Source organism: Amia ocellicauda, chromosome 5, assembly GCF_036373705.1.
Source record: "Amia ocellicauda isolate fAmiCal2 chromosome 5, fAmiCal2.hap1, whole genome shotgun sequence".
In the NCBI taxonomy this organism is placed as follows: domain Eukaryota; kingdom Metazoa; phylum Chordata; class Actinopteri; order Amiiformes; family Amiidae; genus Amia; species Amia ocellicauda.
The window spans coordinates 22,483,575-22,499,911 of NC_089854.1; the positions used below are offsets into that span (position 1 = coordinate 22,483,575).

Sequence of the window (16,337 nt, forward strand, 5' to 3'; positions counted from 1 at the left end):
ATTTTGTTTGCCTCTTTGCTTCTTTAATACATCTTTATTTTTTTGCTGCTGCCCAAATGGAAAGCTTCATCAAAACAGCTGTGTATACTTATTGTGTTGTGTTTGTCAGATATGAAATGAATGTGTGGTTCTCAGAACTCTGCTGAGACATAATACTACTTTAAACCTCGCAATATAGCAAGTTTCGCCTTGAAAGGAGTGGAGGGCGACTTGCTTTGGAGACTTAAAAGGAAATGCAGTTATTGTGTATTGGGTGTAACTAATTGTTTTCCCCCAGAATAACTTGCACTTGTAGCTCTTTTGTGTAGTTACATATTTTGATTAGTTGTCTTTCAAAGTAAGCTGACAGGGCAGGTCTATTTTAAATACTCCTCTGATATTTCGTCTTTGACCTCTGTAGCAGAACCTCTGGGCGAATGGGCAGAGAACCCATGAGAGTGTGAGTATGAGATTGTAAACCTCCTCTGGGTCAATCTGATTACAGTAAGTGGTGTAAATGTAATTAATTAGGATGTGCATAATTAGTACCACTTGGAAGTACCTTCAATTAACTTTCAAATAATGCAACAACTTTTCTCCATTTTGTAGCAATATAAGCAGTAACAGTTCTGTCCAGTTGTTTCCCTGGTATATTAAGTTGCTGTTTTGTGTCTGTGTGTGTGTAGCTCTTTTGCAGAGTACAGGCTACTATATTGTCTGAACAATTGGCGGCAATTGAGCAGTATGTATGGAGTGAATGTTTGGCATGTTGGGTAGACGAACGCCCTCGGGAGAAGTTGAAGTGTGCGCAATTAGCTGTAATTGGTGGTAGTTTTATGGCTGAGGTTTTGAAGTTATTCATTGACTTGTGTGTGAATTGGAGCACACGCCTGCAGTTCAGTCCCACCTGAATCCAGACGTACGGCACAGTCTCGGCATAAAAGCCCAACCGAGAAACAATGCCTCTTTAGCTTCACACAGAAAAACACATTGGTAAGTTTACAGGAGTTTATTTAAACTGAATTCTGGATTAAGTTCTACCAGGTTGGTGCTCAGTAGTTACAGATTCCTTCTGGTTTAATCACAGCCATCTAAGAACCAAAATGAAACAAAAAAAAAACAGAAAACAACACCAAAAAAAGACAAAAAATAAAACCCACAATGTTTCATGTGTCATTAAATATATCCATATATAATAACCATAATATATTAGTATGCATTGTAGAGAAACATTGCAGAATTATGCAATGGCCACAACTAAACAACATTTACAATTCCAAAGGTATGAACAAAATTAAATGTCCGACAGGTCTGCGTGGAACAGAGATCCAATCGTGAGACTTTCTTTGCTTCTTTCTCCGTTGTTTTGACAGTGGTATAAATACTGTTTTGGTTATAATCCTAGCAAAGCATGGGTACAGTTACATTTTGTATTGTAATGAATGCCAATCTGTAGAATCACAATAGTACATATTCACCGTTGTGAGACATCAAAGCACACGTGTAAAAGAAATGCTCCATACACTGAAGAATCGTACTACCCTCACCTCACTGGACTGTTTTCTCCTGCACCACCATCTTACCCCAGTCATTCCTGCTGAATATTGTTGCTTCAGTAGAGTCAGGAAATAATTTAATGTGCAGACATGAAGCATCTTAATTTGTGTCTTGCTTTTAGATCATTCAACACTTGTTTTTAAATGTACTTCTTTAATCTCCTCTAAATGAAATACACCTTGTTCTGTTTTAATCTTTATTATTGTCTCCTCTGAGAGCAAACTCTTTCTGAAGCCCCTGTAAAATACTAGCTGCAATCCCATCCGATGTCCTTTCTCTGATAGTGAAGCAGTCATGCATTGTGTATGGAAGGCAGGCATGTTTAGGGGGTGTCGTTTCATTAATGTGGTTATGTGTACTGGACAGACTGGAAGTGTTGGTCATTGTCTAGGCTCCGCCTGCTCTGCATGATGATATTGTAAAGGCACACGGTCAGTGGCGATTCCCTTGGCATACATGTAGACTGGCAAGCACACCCCTGTGCATCGTGTCCCCAAAAATCTGCCTGTTAGTCGTGTGTGTCTTATAGGCTGCTTAGCCCGTCAGGAGGGTAACCATTATTCTGCAATGTGTTCTTGAGTGTTTTGTTCTGTGTATTGAGGAGTGCTATTCTCCCGGTCCCATCTGAACTGATGCAACATTTGAAGACATGTATTACGCTGATGTCTGTGTGTGCTCTGCTACCCACACAGGGAATGGAATCTATGCAGCAAACAGTGCTGTAATCTGGAAGGAATTACCATTATACAAAAAACAATTAGAAACAACTTTAGACGTGACAAATTTAGAGTTGGTCGCCGGTAAAGGGGTGATATGTGTTTTGCTGAGGAGGAATACTGTTTATTCCTTAGGTAATAGATATCAAAACTGAATTAAAAATGTTCAGGATGTTCTTGATTGGCTATCTGGTTGCGGCATGGAAGCAACAATATAGAAGCGTTTTACCTGCGTTCAGGCGCACGGACTGAGGCCTGTGGTCAGGTGCTTGTCAGGAAATAAATCCCAATTTTGTTTGGCATTGACGGTGGACTGAATTGAAATCTGCTGTCGCTGTACCGCATGCATGACTGCTTTCATTTCTAAAAAAGGCCAAGAGAGTTTCAAGGCCTGCCACCTTTGTATAAACATGAGTTTACAGTCCTGTCGGATCAATAAAACAAAAGAAAAAGTATACTTTCTATTCTTTTGTTTCAATCTACAATATTTTAAATTCCGGTTAATAATATTTATATATATATATATATATATATATATATATATAATGTAGTTAAGTTTTACATAAAAAATACTAACTATACAAATAACATTTTTAACAACTCGTAACCCCCTTCAGTTCAGTACCAAATAACCTCCACACCTTTTTTCCCCAAAATGCACACATCTATCACATATTGATTTATTTACTGTATTTATTTATTTTACAAAAAGAAAGAAAATGAATTCATACTCGTTAATATGACTAAGCAACAGTAATAGGTTTAGAACACAAATCCTTTATTTATGTATTTATACTCTGACTGTAGAATCTACAATGGGTCTGTAGTGGTTTTAATTGTTCAGTCAGTGGCAGTTTATTGATCATTTTCCTCCGCACCTGTAGAAGAATGGATTAATGTTGAAACCTTTTCTAGGGACCACCTGCACTCGGGAATAAAAAGTTATCCCTCTAATATAATGAGTCTTGCTATGTTTTGTTTTTATATTTGCATTTGACAATCTATTGGTTATGTTTGGGCCCTGCAGAAAGAATGACAATAAGGAAATATCAGTAAGCCTAGTTCACAGAAGAATGATTGCATGAGACATTTACAAAGCTTTTTGTTGTTTAATTTACTAATTTTAATTCTGTTTCATACTTTTTAAGACTTAAATTCTCTGGAGACATTGCCAGTATTGGTAGGAATCTTGATTATTTAAACAGATATTTCAGATTATCTTCTTAAATGTTATTCTGATTACTAAAGTTTGAATATTTAGTTTTTAACCTTATTAATAGATTTGGATGGATGTTGAGGGTCTAGAAGATGGATCTTTGTTCCAGTTATACAAATAAAAAGTAAACTGTAGGACATAGTTGTAGTCTGTGGAGAGTAATGTATGAATATCCGAAAGAGGTCACACAAGTAATCCAATATCTTCTTACAGGTGGGAATTAAGTAAAACAATAAATTAAAAAATAAAAACAGCAGCGCCGGTTTGGAAAAGTAAACTGAGCTCAATCTGCCAAAGAAAGATAGTGCTGAGTGCATGTGTCCTACAGATTAAGTTTATTCCTACCTGACTACTTTAGCGACCTACAGAAAATGCCTAGCTGCATGGATTTGTGTTCCTGTTTTTGCTTTTTATCTTCTTATCTTTTCCTGCAACAAAAGTGTAATATACAGACAAGAAAACATTTACTCACAGGCAAATAGTCACGAGATCGGTGAGGAACACTGTAATGTATACATAATATTAAGTTATAAGTGCATCTTGAGCCACCTATCCAAACGCTAAACCAGTTCTCCACATCCCCACGAAGGCCTGGTCTCAATCCCAGTGGTAGCTGGAAGTCATATGTTTGAGTATAGATCTCGGGGCATTGCTGTCATGGTCGACAAAACACGTGCAAAGCTTGTTAGAACATTGGTTAGGACATACAGTGTGGACATCTCAATCGGACACCCCAGGCAGGTTGGGGCTGTAGCGGCCTCCCCCTGAACTTGAGACTCTGCACATTAAACCGTTGATCCCCCCCAAAACATACACTTATGGCACTTTAATATCTCATCACAGAGTGAACTATAATATTTTTGAGGTATTGTCCGCAAGAGCAGTTCCACAACAGAGTGTTTACAGGTGGCTTACGGGCCACAGCAATACAGAATATGTGAAACTTTCAATTTTTCTTTTTTTTCTGATACTGAATGCAGGAACCACAACAAAAGCTTAGTTGTACTATACATCTAAAGTGTTAACACTTTCCTTGTTGTACGGTTACACAGTTTCTTGTGTCCAGGCTTCGCACCTGGCAGTCACCCGAAAAATGTCAGCAGCTCCGCCCCCTTTTCCTTCCCACCAGCCTCCCCTGTCGCTTGGACAGCTGTGCTAAAAAAAATAAACAAAGCCCGCCCCCAAAAAAAAGGATTCACGCTGCTTTTGGGACAGAAAAGGGATACAGTAGCTTGGTTTTTATAGCTGTACTACAATGGTCTGTTTAAAAAAAAAAAAAAAATGAAATGTTACGCAAACATTAAAAAAAAATACAAAAGACTTTATATACTTGTAATATTAGGTGCAAACTCGGCAAATCCACAAAAAATAAAAAAATCTTGAAGGAAAAACATTGAAAAAAAAAATTCAAAGTGAGCTCCTTCACAACGTTCCTAAAAAAACAAAAACAAAAAAATCATCCTAATATTCTCTTCATGCTTCTACTCAAAAGCAGCAACAGTCTCTCTCCCTCCATCTCGCTCTCCCTCCCTCTCTCTGTTTCTCTCGCCCATCCATGTTCTTTCACTGGGAATAGCGCGTCGCCCGTTAGGCCTTCTTGCATTTGCCCTTCTTCTCCCTCTGCTGGAACTTCCTGAGCCGCCGGGCCCACGTGTCCCTCCACTGGATCACCAGGCTGCCCTTGTCCGCCACCACCCCGCTCTGGTCCGGGGAGTCGTCATCGTTGCCCAGCAGCAGGTATTTTTTCCCGGGCTTGATCTTGGGACACTTGCAGGCCACGTCCTTGGCGCGCACCCACAGGAACTGGTCCCCGCGGCGGATGCGGTTCTCGCCTTGCTTGTACACTGAGATGATGTTCACCGTGAACTTCCACCACTCCCCGGCCTTGTCCGCCTTTAGGATGTGCACCTGCACCGCTGTGGGAGGAACCGCAACCCCCCACCACCAAATACAGGGAGAAAGAGGAGATACAGAGAGGGAGAGAGAAAACACATCAGTATGGTATTAAAAATGGCAGCACATATCATTGTCTGTATGTGGTTGACGGAGAGGATACATGTTTTATCTTTCCTTACGCACTCTCTGATGTGGATTAATTGTTTTAAGCTCTCTGGGATCATATTCTTCAACTTATTTTGACGTATTTCCACCCTAATTCCATGGGTTTGCTTTGGGAATTTATGTATGTGATGTCATATATAAATTCACACTGTTCAGTAAATAAAACATATATATTGTACATCTTCAGGGATCTGATATTACAAATGTAATGCTAGAACATGTTTTTGTAGATACACAAACAAAAAGAAGACACAATCGGAATTAATTAGAATTTAATAATAACATTCTCTGTTTTAAAAGCTTTTTTGTACAACTAAAGGGTTTTACAGGTTAACCATTGTCTCTGGCATTTTACTGTATCTGAGTCGCTGACCTGCGCTGTCCTCCCCACACTTCCCTTTCCTTCCTCCAGCCACGACCTCTGACCTCTCCTTGTTTTGTAGACCAGCATATTCATTATCACGGCAACAGTTGCCATAGATTTCCCAGCCAAGGGAATCAGCGCCCGCTATGTACATTTCAAAGAACACCTCCCCGACAAGTAAAACTGACTAATGTTTGACTGCGGCCGTGGACGTTACCCTAGAAACTGCTTTTCCTTCCTCAAACAAGAAGGTTAAAAAGAAGAAAACAGCCGCAGGTTTTTGCCAAACATCAGATTATTTTTATTTTGTTTTTGTAACGAACTAAAAGAAATTATGAAAATGCTGAGAAAGTGCCCCGTGGCGCGAAGACTATAAACACTGGTGTGCTTCTGAGGTTGAGAGCTATAAAACCGGTGTGTTTATTTCTCCTGCAATTTACAGCGGACTGAGTTGCCAAACAGAAGCCATTCACATTCTGTTTCCAGGCTGTAAAGCATCTCCAGTAGATACCACTTTCATTGTTTTGTTTTTTCAGTTTTTTGCACATAGAGAAGTTTGACAGCTCTACCTCCTGGACAAGATGATCTTATTTTTTCCTCACTGCATTTGTTCATATTTGCTTTTAGGCAAAATGTACGGCGAATTCGGCATCTCCTTGTGGGGACTCCTTCACACCTTTGAATTCCTCGTTTTATAGCTGTTCAACTATGTTTGTTAATAGTAGTTAGTGAAGAACATTGCAGCTGCCAAAACTAGGAGCCTAGAAAACCTGAATGTGAAAAATCAGGATCTCTACTAATCTCTGACCCCAGCTGCTCAATGCAGCCCAGAAACACCATCTTAGAGATGGACGGAAAAGGCAGGAGAACATTTATAACCTCCAGCACTTTCAGCTGCATCTCATGTGAAGAATACCAACATGGCGCTAATCAGCTTTTAACTTCATACGCATCGCACTCCTGCCAGGGTTGTCGCCCACCACTGTGCCTCACAGGAAGGGGGGGGCTGATTTTTCCATTAAACTACTGTACTCTAATACAGGCCAACACATCAAAGCTAATTACTTCACAATGAGGAAAATCCTTGCAGCACCGATTATTGGGTGTAAAGCAGCCCAAGTGACTCTGTTTAGCTTCAATAGCAGTGGTGAAAAGACAGGCTAAAGAAAAGGAAAACTGTGCTGCAATGAAACTTTCTGAGGCAAGAAAGAGGGTTAAATAACTTTCTGTATTGAACACTACAACACACACACACACATTTATTTCAGTGCTTGAATGCAAGGAGAGAAATGGAAGCCGCAGAGCCGTACGGGCATCTCAATCGCGTCTGCCAGCCTTTCAGAGCGGGAGAGTTGATATAAGGGTATTGTTTGAGAAATATGTCATGGAGGCATTATCTGAAATGCCATAGGAAGTGCTCTTTCCAATGAATGCAAACTGGTGCTTTCGAACGGCGTCCATTGTCCGGATAACTGCGGAAAAAATGTCCAGTATGACCATGTGGGCCCGGCGCGAGCAAATTGCCAGCAATTACTAAAGAAAAGAGGCCTGTGGGGATCGTTTGAGAACTCTCTCGGATGCCAGCCATTCACAAACAGTGTGTCTTTGGGCTGAAGGCAACTTGCTCGTCTAGGAAGAAAAAAGGGAGAGGGGGGGGCACACTGTTTGTCTTCCCAGCTACAGAAAAGCCTTCGCTGCCAGAAGCTGAGCCGGCGGCCCTGCGGGGACCCTGCAGGATCACAGAAAAGCACTAAAAGGATCTGCTACCAGCCTTCTCCTTTAAAACAACAGTGATGGCCAAACTTCACACACTGTTCGTTTTAGACACATATATCAGTATAAACTACTCCATGACTCCTTGGAAACAATCATCTAAAAGAGTATGTACATTCAGCACTTCTCAACAAATCTGTAATCGAAGGCGAAAATCATAGCAAATTACTGAAATAATTTTACCTGAAGATTGATAAGAATAAGATCGAACAATAGTAAAATATCTCAATCATATCCAGGGATGCCATTCCATAAGATAAATACATAAATAAACAGCCTAGAATGCCAGATATGATAGAGACATTTATAAAGTCTATTGTGAACATGATCCTTGTGCAAAAAACTCGGAGAGAGGAAAAAATCATATCTATGTGTTTGTCCTACATTGCTATAAAACAACTTCCGAGCCCTTGTGACTTTTGCCAGCACACACTGCCTGGCAAACACACACACACACACACACTGAGTGGCAGGGGCACAGCGGTTCCTGCCTCCCTCCTCTCAGGTCACTGTTCTACAGGCTGTGTTTGGGGAGGGCATGAAAGTGGGGGAAATTGGCCATGAATGCGGCATTGACAAATGAAAATGCCCCCGCTTTCTCATAGTGGACAATATGGTCTGTCAATACCCGGGGATTGACTAACTGCAGAGATGAGGCGAAGGAGGGAAGGGAAAGAAAGAAAAAGAAAGAAAGAAAAAGACTATGCAAATGAATGCCAAGGATCCTGCTGTTTCCCTTTGCGTGGCGCAGGGCTGTCCCTGACCTCCGCGTTTGCAAAGAAGGGAATAATCAAATTAGTACACATTTAATTACAACACTGTAGCCCCCCACCTCCATCCCCTCTAACTATTAAATTAATGCGACTGATCTGCGGTCGATCCTCCGTGGCCTCTGTTTAGTCATGCGTGAGCGTCTCTCTGCTGCTGCCGGGGCTACGCACGCCCCAGCGGACACGGCTCTGAAACCGTATTGTGAGCCCCTCTTTAATAAGGGCGCGAGGCATCCACAAACACAACAGCCTTTGATTCATTGTACATCGGTCCCTGTGTGTCAAGCTGGAATATCCCCGATTATAAACCACATCCCCTTAGTTACATAGCGCGGACCTCCTAAAAATAAATACAATAAAAACAATTAAAAATCCATATAAACATTATACGGCTATGCGTTTCTATTCCCTGGTAGCAATCAGTCACCAGCTGTCAGACCCGACTCCATGGATGTTTCACAGGAGCAGAATCAACACGTTTGAAACGGCAGACCCTCCCCCGCGCCCCCTGCTTTGTGGTGCACAGGCGGAGTTCAGTGGCAGCCAGGCCGCCCGCGTCTGTTAGCTCTTGTTAATGTTGGGCCTGTCTGTTTAAAAAGACCTGGGCAACTAATAAATTCACACTTGCCCACCGCTAGCGGCCGCAGCTTTCAAGCACGTTATTAGCACCTCAGCGATACCCGCTGCCCGCGGACCAGACACGATGCTAAGGGGGTGGTCTGCCTGTAATTAGAGCCGAGACCTGTCATGTGTCTGTGGTGGTTCCTCTGTAACGGGGCGAGGGACTCCGGGGGGGTGGGGGGGGCTCCTCTTCTCTCTCGTCTCCATATACAGACAGACGGGCCCGACTCACTTGCTAATCTTTGCCCTGGAACTTTGAGGTAATAAAATGTATGTAAAGCAGAACACACCGTGCGGAGAGCAAATAAAAACCTTGAAAGAAAAGGAAATGTCCAAAATTGTTGGGGGGAACATTTTGTGCATCTTTTAATGCGATGCTTCTGTGTTCTTTGTGTGCACATTGTTGTGTTTGGGTCACACATTTGCATCTTGGCATGTGCTCGTCTGTGTTTGGATGCGTTCTGTGTGCTGACAGACCAGATTTAAAGCTGTTGGATACGAGACAGTCGGGTATAAAGGCAGAGGGACCAAACTGCGCTGTTCTCCAGGAATCGGCGAGACTCCCCCGGGGACTGCGATTCAAAGGGCTTTGGGAAGGGTGGTGGCTGGAATTGGAAAATGCTCAGGCAGTGAATGTATGCAATAAAATAATTGTATTTCCCAAAGATGCCACAGACAGACAAAACAAAGCAAGAGCCAGCCATGCTCTTCTGTTTGGAGAAAAATAAACCGTAAAGATTGTCCCTACAATCCCAGGCCTCTTATCTCTTAAATAATCATTAATCTATTTTGGCTGTAGCTGCACTGCACTTCTTCCATAGATACATCTGTAACATATACATAGGGTGACCATGGAAGCTTGACCCAACGTTCACCTGAGCAACAAGTAATTTCTTTAAAACATTAATGGTTTACCCAACAACGCACTCAACTGTAATAACTGCCTTGAGGAGTATATCCAGTCTTATTGCAGTCTTTGAAAATTAACGACACTATACCCTACGTGAGGGTCACGTGAAGTGTTGCTTATTTTAGATTTCTTACTACAGGTGCCTGGATTTTGGTCACCCAATAAAACTGAAAAGTGTGAGTCCTAATAATACCATGCAGAAAAGTTTTTACGTCATTTACTTTAGCTGTTGTGCTGGTGGGTATGGAGAGCTTTGATCAAAGATTCAAGACGAAACATAAGCGATATGAGAAGTGCTCTGAAAATGGCTTTCCTCTGGAGTTAAGTGGATTTCACTCAAATGGGGCTGATTTTAAGGGAAGTGTAGCAGGAAGTAGGAGACAATCCCACATGATTTTTGAGCGCTCTCGTTTTCCAGCAAGGGATCAGCTGTAAACAGAAGGCACTGGCAGAGTAATCGGAGACTATAGCAAAGCCAGCATCCTCCATGAAAGTGCTGGAAACCCTGACACACGTGCGACATTCAGCTTCCATTATTTATGACACTTAAGGTGATTTGCCATGTGATTAGCAGACACTGAGCTGCTGAAGGGGGATCTTTATAGGAGAGCCAGCTGTTATAGTGCATGATTGATGCTTTGCTTCTCTCAAGTCAGCCCAGTGGGCGAAGGAATTAAAGTTATCATCCATGTAAACTCAGGCAGTAAAACATGATCAGTATTCCTCCCCTTAGATTTCAGCAACCGTATGCAACATTGCTCTGAAATGGAGTGGATTGAGATCCAATCAGATGTGTTCACGAGTGCCTGGTCTTTTACTGGCCGTTGTCAAGTGTCATTTCTATGGGAATCCAGTGTTGGACAGTGAGGTCAGTCCTGAGAAGCTACAGCGCCGGGGGTTCCCTGTTTTGATGGAGGCGGACGGTGTTCAGTATAGCTTTTGCAAATGCTGAAGCTGAAGTCTAATGAAAAATGAATGGGCGAAAAAATAAAGACAGAAACAGAGGTGAAACAGTGACTCAGTGGCTCAGAAATGAAATCGCTCAGACTCATCCAAAGTAAAACCTAGACAGGTTTGCTGATAAGCTGATGTGTGACCAAGTTGCCTTCAGGTTGTAAAGTTGTTGTCCTCCTGTTGTTCCTAAATATCACCACTAGAATGTGCTCTATGAATTGCGATTGCATTCTCTTTCCTAATGGGATAGGTAAAGAATAAAATGATTGCAAAATTGCGTTCATTCATTGGCTTTGGACAACAGCTCTTTGAAATTATTCACAACAACAAAAAGCGACTGCAAATGTGTTATTTAAAGATTCAAAGTTTCTAATTGTGGCCCAAGACCAAATAAGACCTGAGTGCAACAAAAAGCTACACCTGCTTTACCAAGCGGTCAAAGAGAAACGACGCTGAGAGAAGCTCCAATTTTAATCAAAATCACTTCTCTTTTATTTGAAGATAATATGAGACAATTCAGCCATGATTTTCTCTCCACTGAGATACAATTGGGATAATTGTATGAGGCAGAAGAAAACTGCACTGTTGATGCTTTAGATCCAAAATCCACTAACTACGATGGTTGAGTCTGAAAAGGCGCACTATTGCAAATTGGCCTAATCTTTTGATTGTACTTACACAATTACACCGAATGGTACAAAAAATTAGAAACTATAAGCTCTTTAAAACGGCAACCTTTTAGCCTTTTAAACTTTTTAAACTGAGAACACCGTGTTCTGCTCACAAAGGAAGTAATCCATAAGGATGAAATACAAAATCGACACCAAACTTTGGCCAAAAGTAGTAAGATTTTTCAGACAACCAGACAAACAGTATCTGGGCAAAACAAACTCACAAGTGTAACTCATCTATACTCCTTCAAACCTCCAGACTATCCATTAAAGTATGTCTAGCATTACAAATATCCTTAAAGTAGGTCCTCAAGAACAGAAAAAATACCTCAAAAATGTACAAAAACAAAACAAAACGGCATAAACAAAAGTGCAGCCAGAGGAAAGTCTCGATTTCAGTGCTTAAGATGTTTTTTCATGGACTTCCCCGCCCCACAGTGTGCCAGCCGCCGTCCGCCTGCAGCGCTTCCCATATTTGTCTGACCATTCTGATGCTACTTAAGATATAATCAAACATAAAGCTGCCTCGGCTTAATGGGGGCAAAGCACATTACAGTGCGGTGGCTTTCATGGCCTTGAGGCAGTCCGTGAACCGCTCCCAGCAGGACGGACAGCGGCCTACTCCTGCACTCCTGCACTCCTGCCATCTAATCCTGAGCGAGGCTTTCCCTGTCAGCGACAAAGACCTCCTGACGATCGCGGGCTGAAAGAGAGACGATGCGAACGAGCCCTGGCGGTGAGGGAGCTCGGCCAGGATTGGTTCGGGGGAAGAGAGGAAATTGCCTGTAATTTGTAATTGAGGAGGACTGTAAGAGGGAGCAGCGGGGGCCCTTGTGCAGCCATCTGATGCTTCCAAGTTCCAGCAATGTACCCCCTGAGGGGGGGAGAAAATCAAATGAGTCACAGCTTTCACTGAGGTCTTGTCGAGCTGTGCTGGAAATGCTCGTCACCAGCGGGATCCTGGCTCACACCCAGGGCCTAGTAATACCTTTCTGCCTTTCTGACTGTGGAATATCAGGAATGAGCTCAACATGTGGAGACACTTTGAACATCTTTGCGTGGGCGGCCAGCAATAACATTGGTATCCTCAGCACGCCTTGGCTCAGACCCCAGCCATCGGAGAGGCTGTTCTTTAATGGGGCTCGCTGAAGCGCCGCACCGGCTCTTGAGTCTTTTTTTTTTTTGCTTCCACCTTTTTTGAAGTGTGTTTTGAAAGTCTTGGGGGAAGAACAGCGGGAGATGGAACCGACACGCTCTCACACGCGGCCCTGAGTCAGAGGATCGCGCAGACCGGCCGGGCTGTCCCTGGGGGCGCGTCTGTAACGGGACACACCTTTCTCCACACTACACTGAGAGACGTGTGTCCGCAGGGAGAAGATATGAGAGTTTGTGCAGCCGTGCACCAAGATTCAATGGCCCGTTCGAAACCAAATTGAACGCTTTAATGTGAAGAGGTGTCTGAGATCAGAAGACTCTATTCCATGTAACAGCGATTTGAAGCACATTTTCCATACGGTGTGTAGTATATCATGACTTCACGATAGGTCATATGGAACTAAATAGTAAAAACACACAAGAGGAATAAAAGGTGCTACATTACATACTGTAGGTTCTGTGCTCTGACACATTATTTATGAGGCAAAAGTTTTCATTTTATGGCAACTGATTTTCTCACCTATGTAAGCGTATATAGTAATATAGAAAGTTATTGTTATAAACAGATTTGACACCTGAAAGGGTTAAACACTGCCTATGGTTTACCCTCTATAATACCATTTTTATAAGACATTTACAAATGTGCATCTCTATTATCTGTGTGTGTTTTGCTTTAAAAAGAAAACACAAAAAAACACAAACAAACAACTTTTGCAGTAGTGGAAGGAAGTGTAAGCTTTGTATCCAACATTAAATAATGCTAGTGTGGTCTGCCAAGTTTGAAAAAACATAACGTTCTTTAATTACAAGTTGGTTTTAGTAATTAATTGCAACAGTGCTGGCACACAAAGGAAAATGCAGATCTCCTCTTAAACGGGATTTCTAAAAGTGTTAAAGTCTCGGTGTCAGTTTGATAAACGTACCCTTTAAATACCTGCTGAACCATCTATCAACACAGAGTAGCTAAGTCCTTTCTCTGTTCCCTCCCTTCCCAGGCATTCTTTACTTTTAAGCTTTCAAAACTGACGGGAAATTGCCCAGCTTTGCAATTTATGAAAATGTGACAAACAGCTTCCTATGAATCTTTGCCTAGAAGCTCCTGTTCACTTCAGACACGGACTTCTGCAGAGCATTTGTTACTCACCGTAGTCTTTCTTGCAGTACTTCTTCATGTTGATCTTCAGTTTCCCTTTGGACGCCTTGCAGTAGGAATCGCAGTCTGCACCCGAAGGAAGGATGGAGGAGAAGGAGGACAAGAACAAGAAAAACATACATTAGTCTCCGTTAAAACTAAAAAAAGAAAGAGAGAGAGAGAATACTCCAACTACGTGGCTCTGAATACCTTTGCTGCTTGTGATACCCATCTGCCAGGTTCAATTGTGTTGTCTAATAGGGCTCACAGGGCATTCAGGAATGCCTTCATTTCTATAGAAAAGCCTTCACAAAGGCCTCTTGCCTGGTAAATGCTTTCGCTGGCTGCCGGCTGTCCCGGCCTCTAATATGAGACCTCTGGGCCTTGCTTATTGTGCCACCCAGGTCTTTTGAGAGCCACACAAATTTCCCCCTGCTGTCAAACTGCCACTGTGGACCTGATTAAGCCCTATAGAGCTCTCCTTGTCAACCCCCCCACCCCCTCGGCCCTCGCGACCTCGGCCTGTGTCAAACTTTGGCATTCATTGCATTGGGATTCGGGGGACTAGGTCACCAGGACACAAAAGGAGGTCAGAGAGGAAATTAGTAGCCCATGACGTGTCAGCGGAGCCTTTTGGTGTCCACTCCACTACGGTGAACACATAAATGCCTTGCTGCGGCCCAGCCAAATTGCTCTGCGGCCTTTCACAAAGAAAAGTGCCAAGGTCTGTTCCAGATCTCCAGTGAAACACCTTCTGCCGCAGCCAAACACCTCACAGATTTATGATAAATGACTTTGCATATGGATATAATCCCACAAACACTGCTTGGTGTTAACCTCGCAGGCAGGGGCGCCAAACACTTTATTGATTGCCTCCGCCATGTTGTTACGATGCCAGGGATCTTTTGTAGCAGAAATGTGTGACACCAGGCCAAACAGAAAATTAAAATCATTTGTTTCCTTTTTCTCCTGCTTCGACCGACACAAATTTGAGCCAGAATATCTCTTGCTCTCTCTTTTCTCTCCCCACACATTGTAATAACCCCCTTTTTTAGTGAGGAGGGAGGGAGGGTGGGAGGATGATTGGGGAATGGGGGGGTGGAGAGGGAGAGGACCTTTCAGATGGCCTGAATATGAACAAACTTCATTGTTTTGTCCACCCCTAGGTCCTGCCAGCCCTTTATTTTCTTTTATATTCTGTGTGAATGAGGTTGCCGGGGGAACGGGCAGAAGAGAAAAAATGCAACCAAAAAAAGAAAAAAACTAGGAGAGAGAAAACATTACTAGTAAACGCGAAATCAGCACTGGATAGTGGAGGGGAAAAAAGGGAAGCCAAAGTAAATGAATCTGAGGAGTCCATATCAACTCCACCTCATTTCCATGTAAATGAAGAAGGGGGAAAGAAATGCTTTGTTTTCCTCTACCCCCTTTGATGCCGTCATGATACTTCCCTTTGATAACTCTCGTTTCCCATTAGCAAACCCCCCGGACACCAGCTCCGCCACTGGGGCAGCGGCATCTGAAATTCCCATTAAGAACCAATCCCCCACAATGTGTACAAATGTCGTCTTTGTGTCGTCCATTGAGCGAGTGGAAGTGGATTTTGTTTTTATTCCAGACATACACTAGAAATACATCGGAGGGGTTGCAACTCGTCTTCCAGGAGAGACGGAGGAATTGTAAAATTGTGACATCACAGACATTGCACAAGTGCAGGGCGGTAGACCCATTTCGGCCTAAAGTAAGTAAGAAATACATACATATATAGCGAGAGAGAGTCACATATTCTTTTTATCTATATCTATATATTCTTATCTATATCTATCTCTATCTCTCTCTCTCTATATATATATATATATATATATATATATATATGTTGATTAACAAATTAAAAGTGAATAGTTAGGCTGTATATTAGTCTTATATTACAGTGTATATTACAGATCCTGGTAGCCAATGGAATAAATGCATTTGTTTGGCATGTGATATTGATGTGCCTAGCTGATTATTCAGTGGCTTTGGTCACCTTTGTAACTAGTCTTTAACTTTGAATTAATTAACAGTTAAGTAGCTACAGGAAACATAAATAAAGGGAAAGCAGTGATGTTGCATCCTCTCACGGGCTACACCAAGCTTTGGCAGAACTGACGTATTGCAAATATACTAGAACAATTTTAATATGAGTTTGATAACTGTAGTGCAAACCAAATCAAAGTGAATACAATCTCCAGGAGATATATATGTTACTATTGCAGCAGTGGCAAGGGTGTGTGGAAGAAAGACTATCGTGTGTAAACCTCTTCAGGTAAGAACGATACTGCTTTGGTTTCATTTCATGCCTATTGATGCTTTTCCCAGAGTCGACTGCAATTGCTCTCCGACAGACACGGCGCAATCATCAGGTGCAAACGAGCGCACAGGAGGGCTGTCTCAGCAAGAATGATTGAAAAACAAATTG

The 16,337-nt window shown here is 42.3% G+C and overlaps 1 protein-coding gene across 2 annotated transcripts in view; it reads right to left on the reverse strand.

The window, feature by feature from the left end:
* Positions 1-973: 973 nt before the first annotated feature.
* ntn1a (netrin 1a) overlaps positions 974-16,337 on the reverse strand; it is a 68,591-nt gene continuing 53,227 nt past the window's right edge. For both annotated transcript variants that reach the window (XM_066704351.1, XM_066704350.1), the window contains exons 6-7: positions 13,892-13,966; positions 974-5,384 (exon numbers count right to left, since the gene is read on the reverse strand). In XM_066704351.1, the coding sequence (XP_066560448.1) occupies positions 5,056-5,384; positions 13,892-13,966 (404 nt within the window). In that variant the 3' untranslated portion in view covers positions 974-5,055. The remainder of the gene's footprint in view (positions 5,385-13,891; positions 13,967-16,337) is intronic.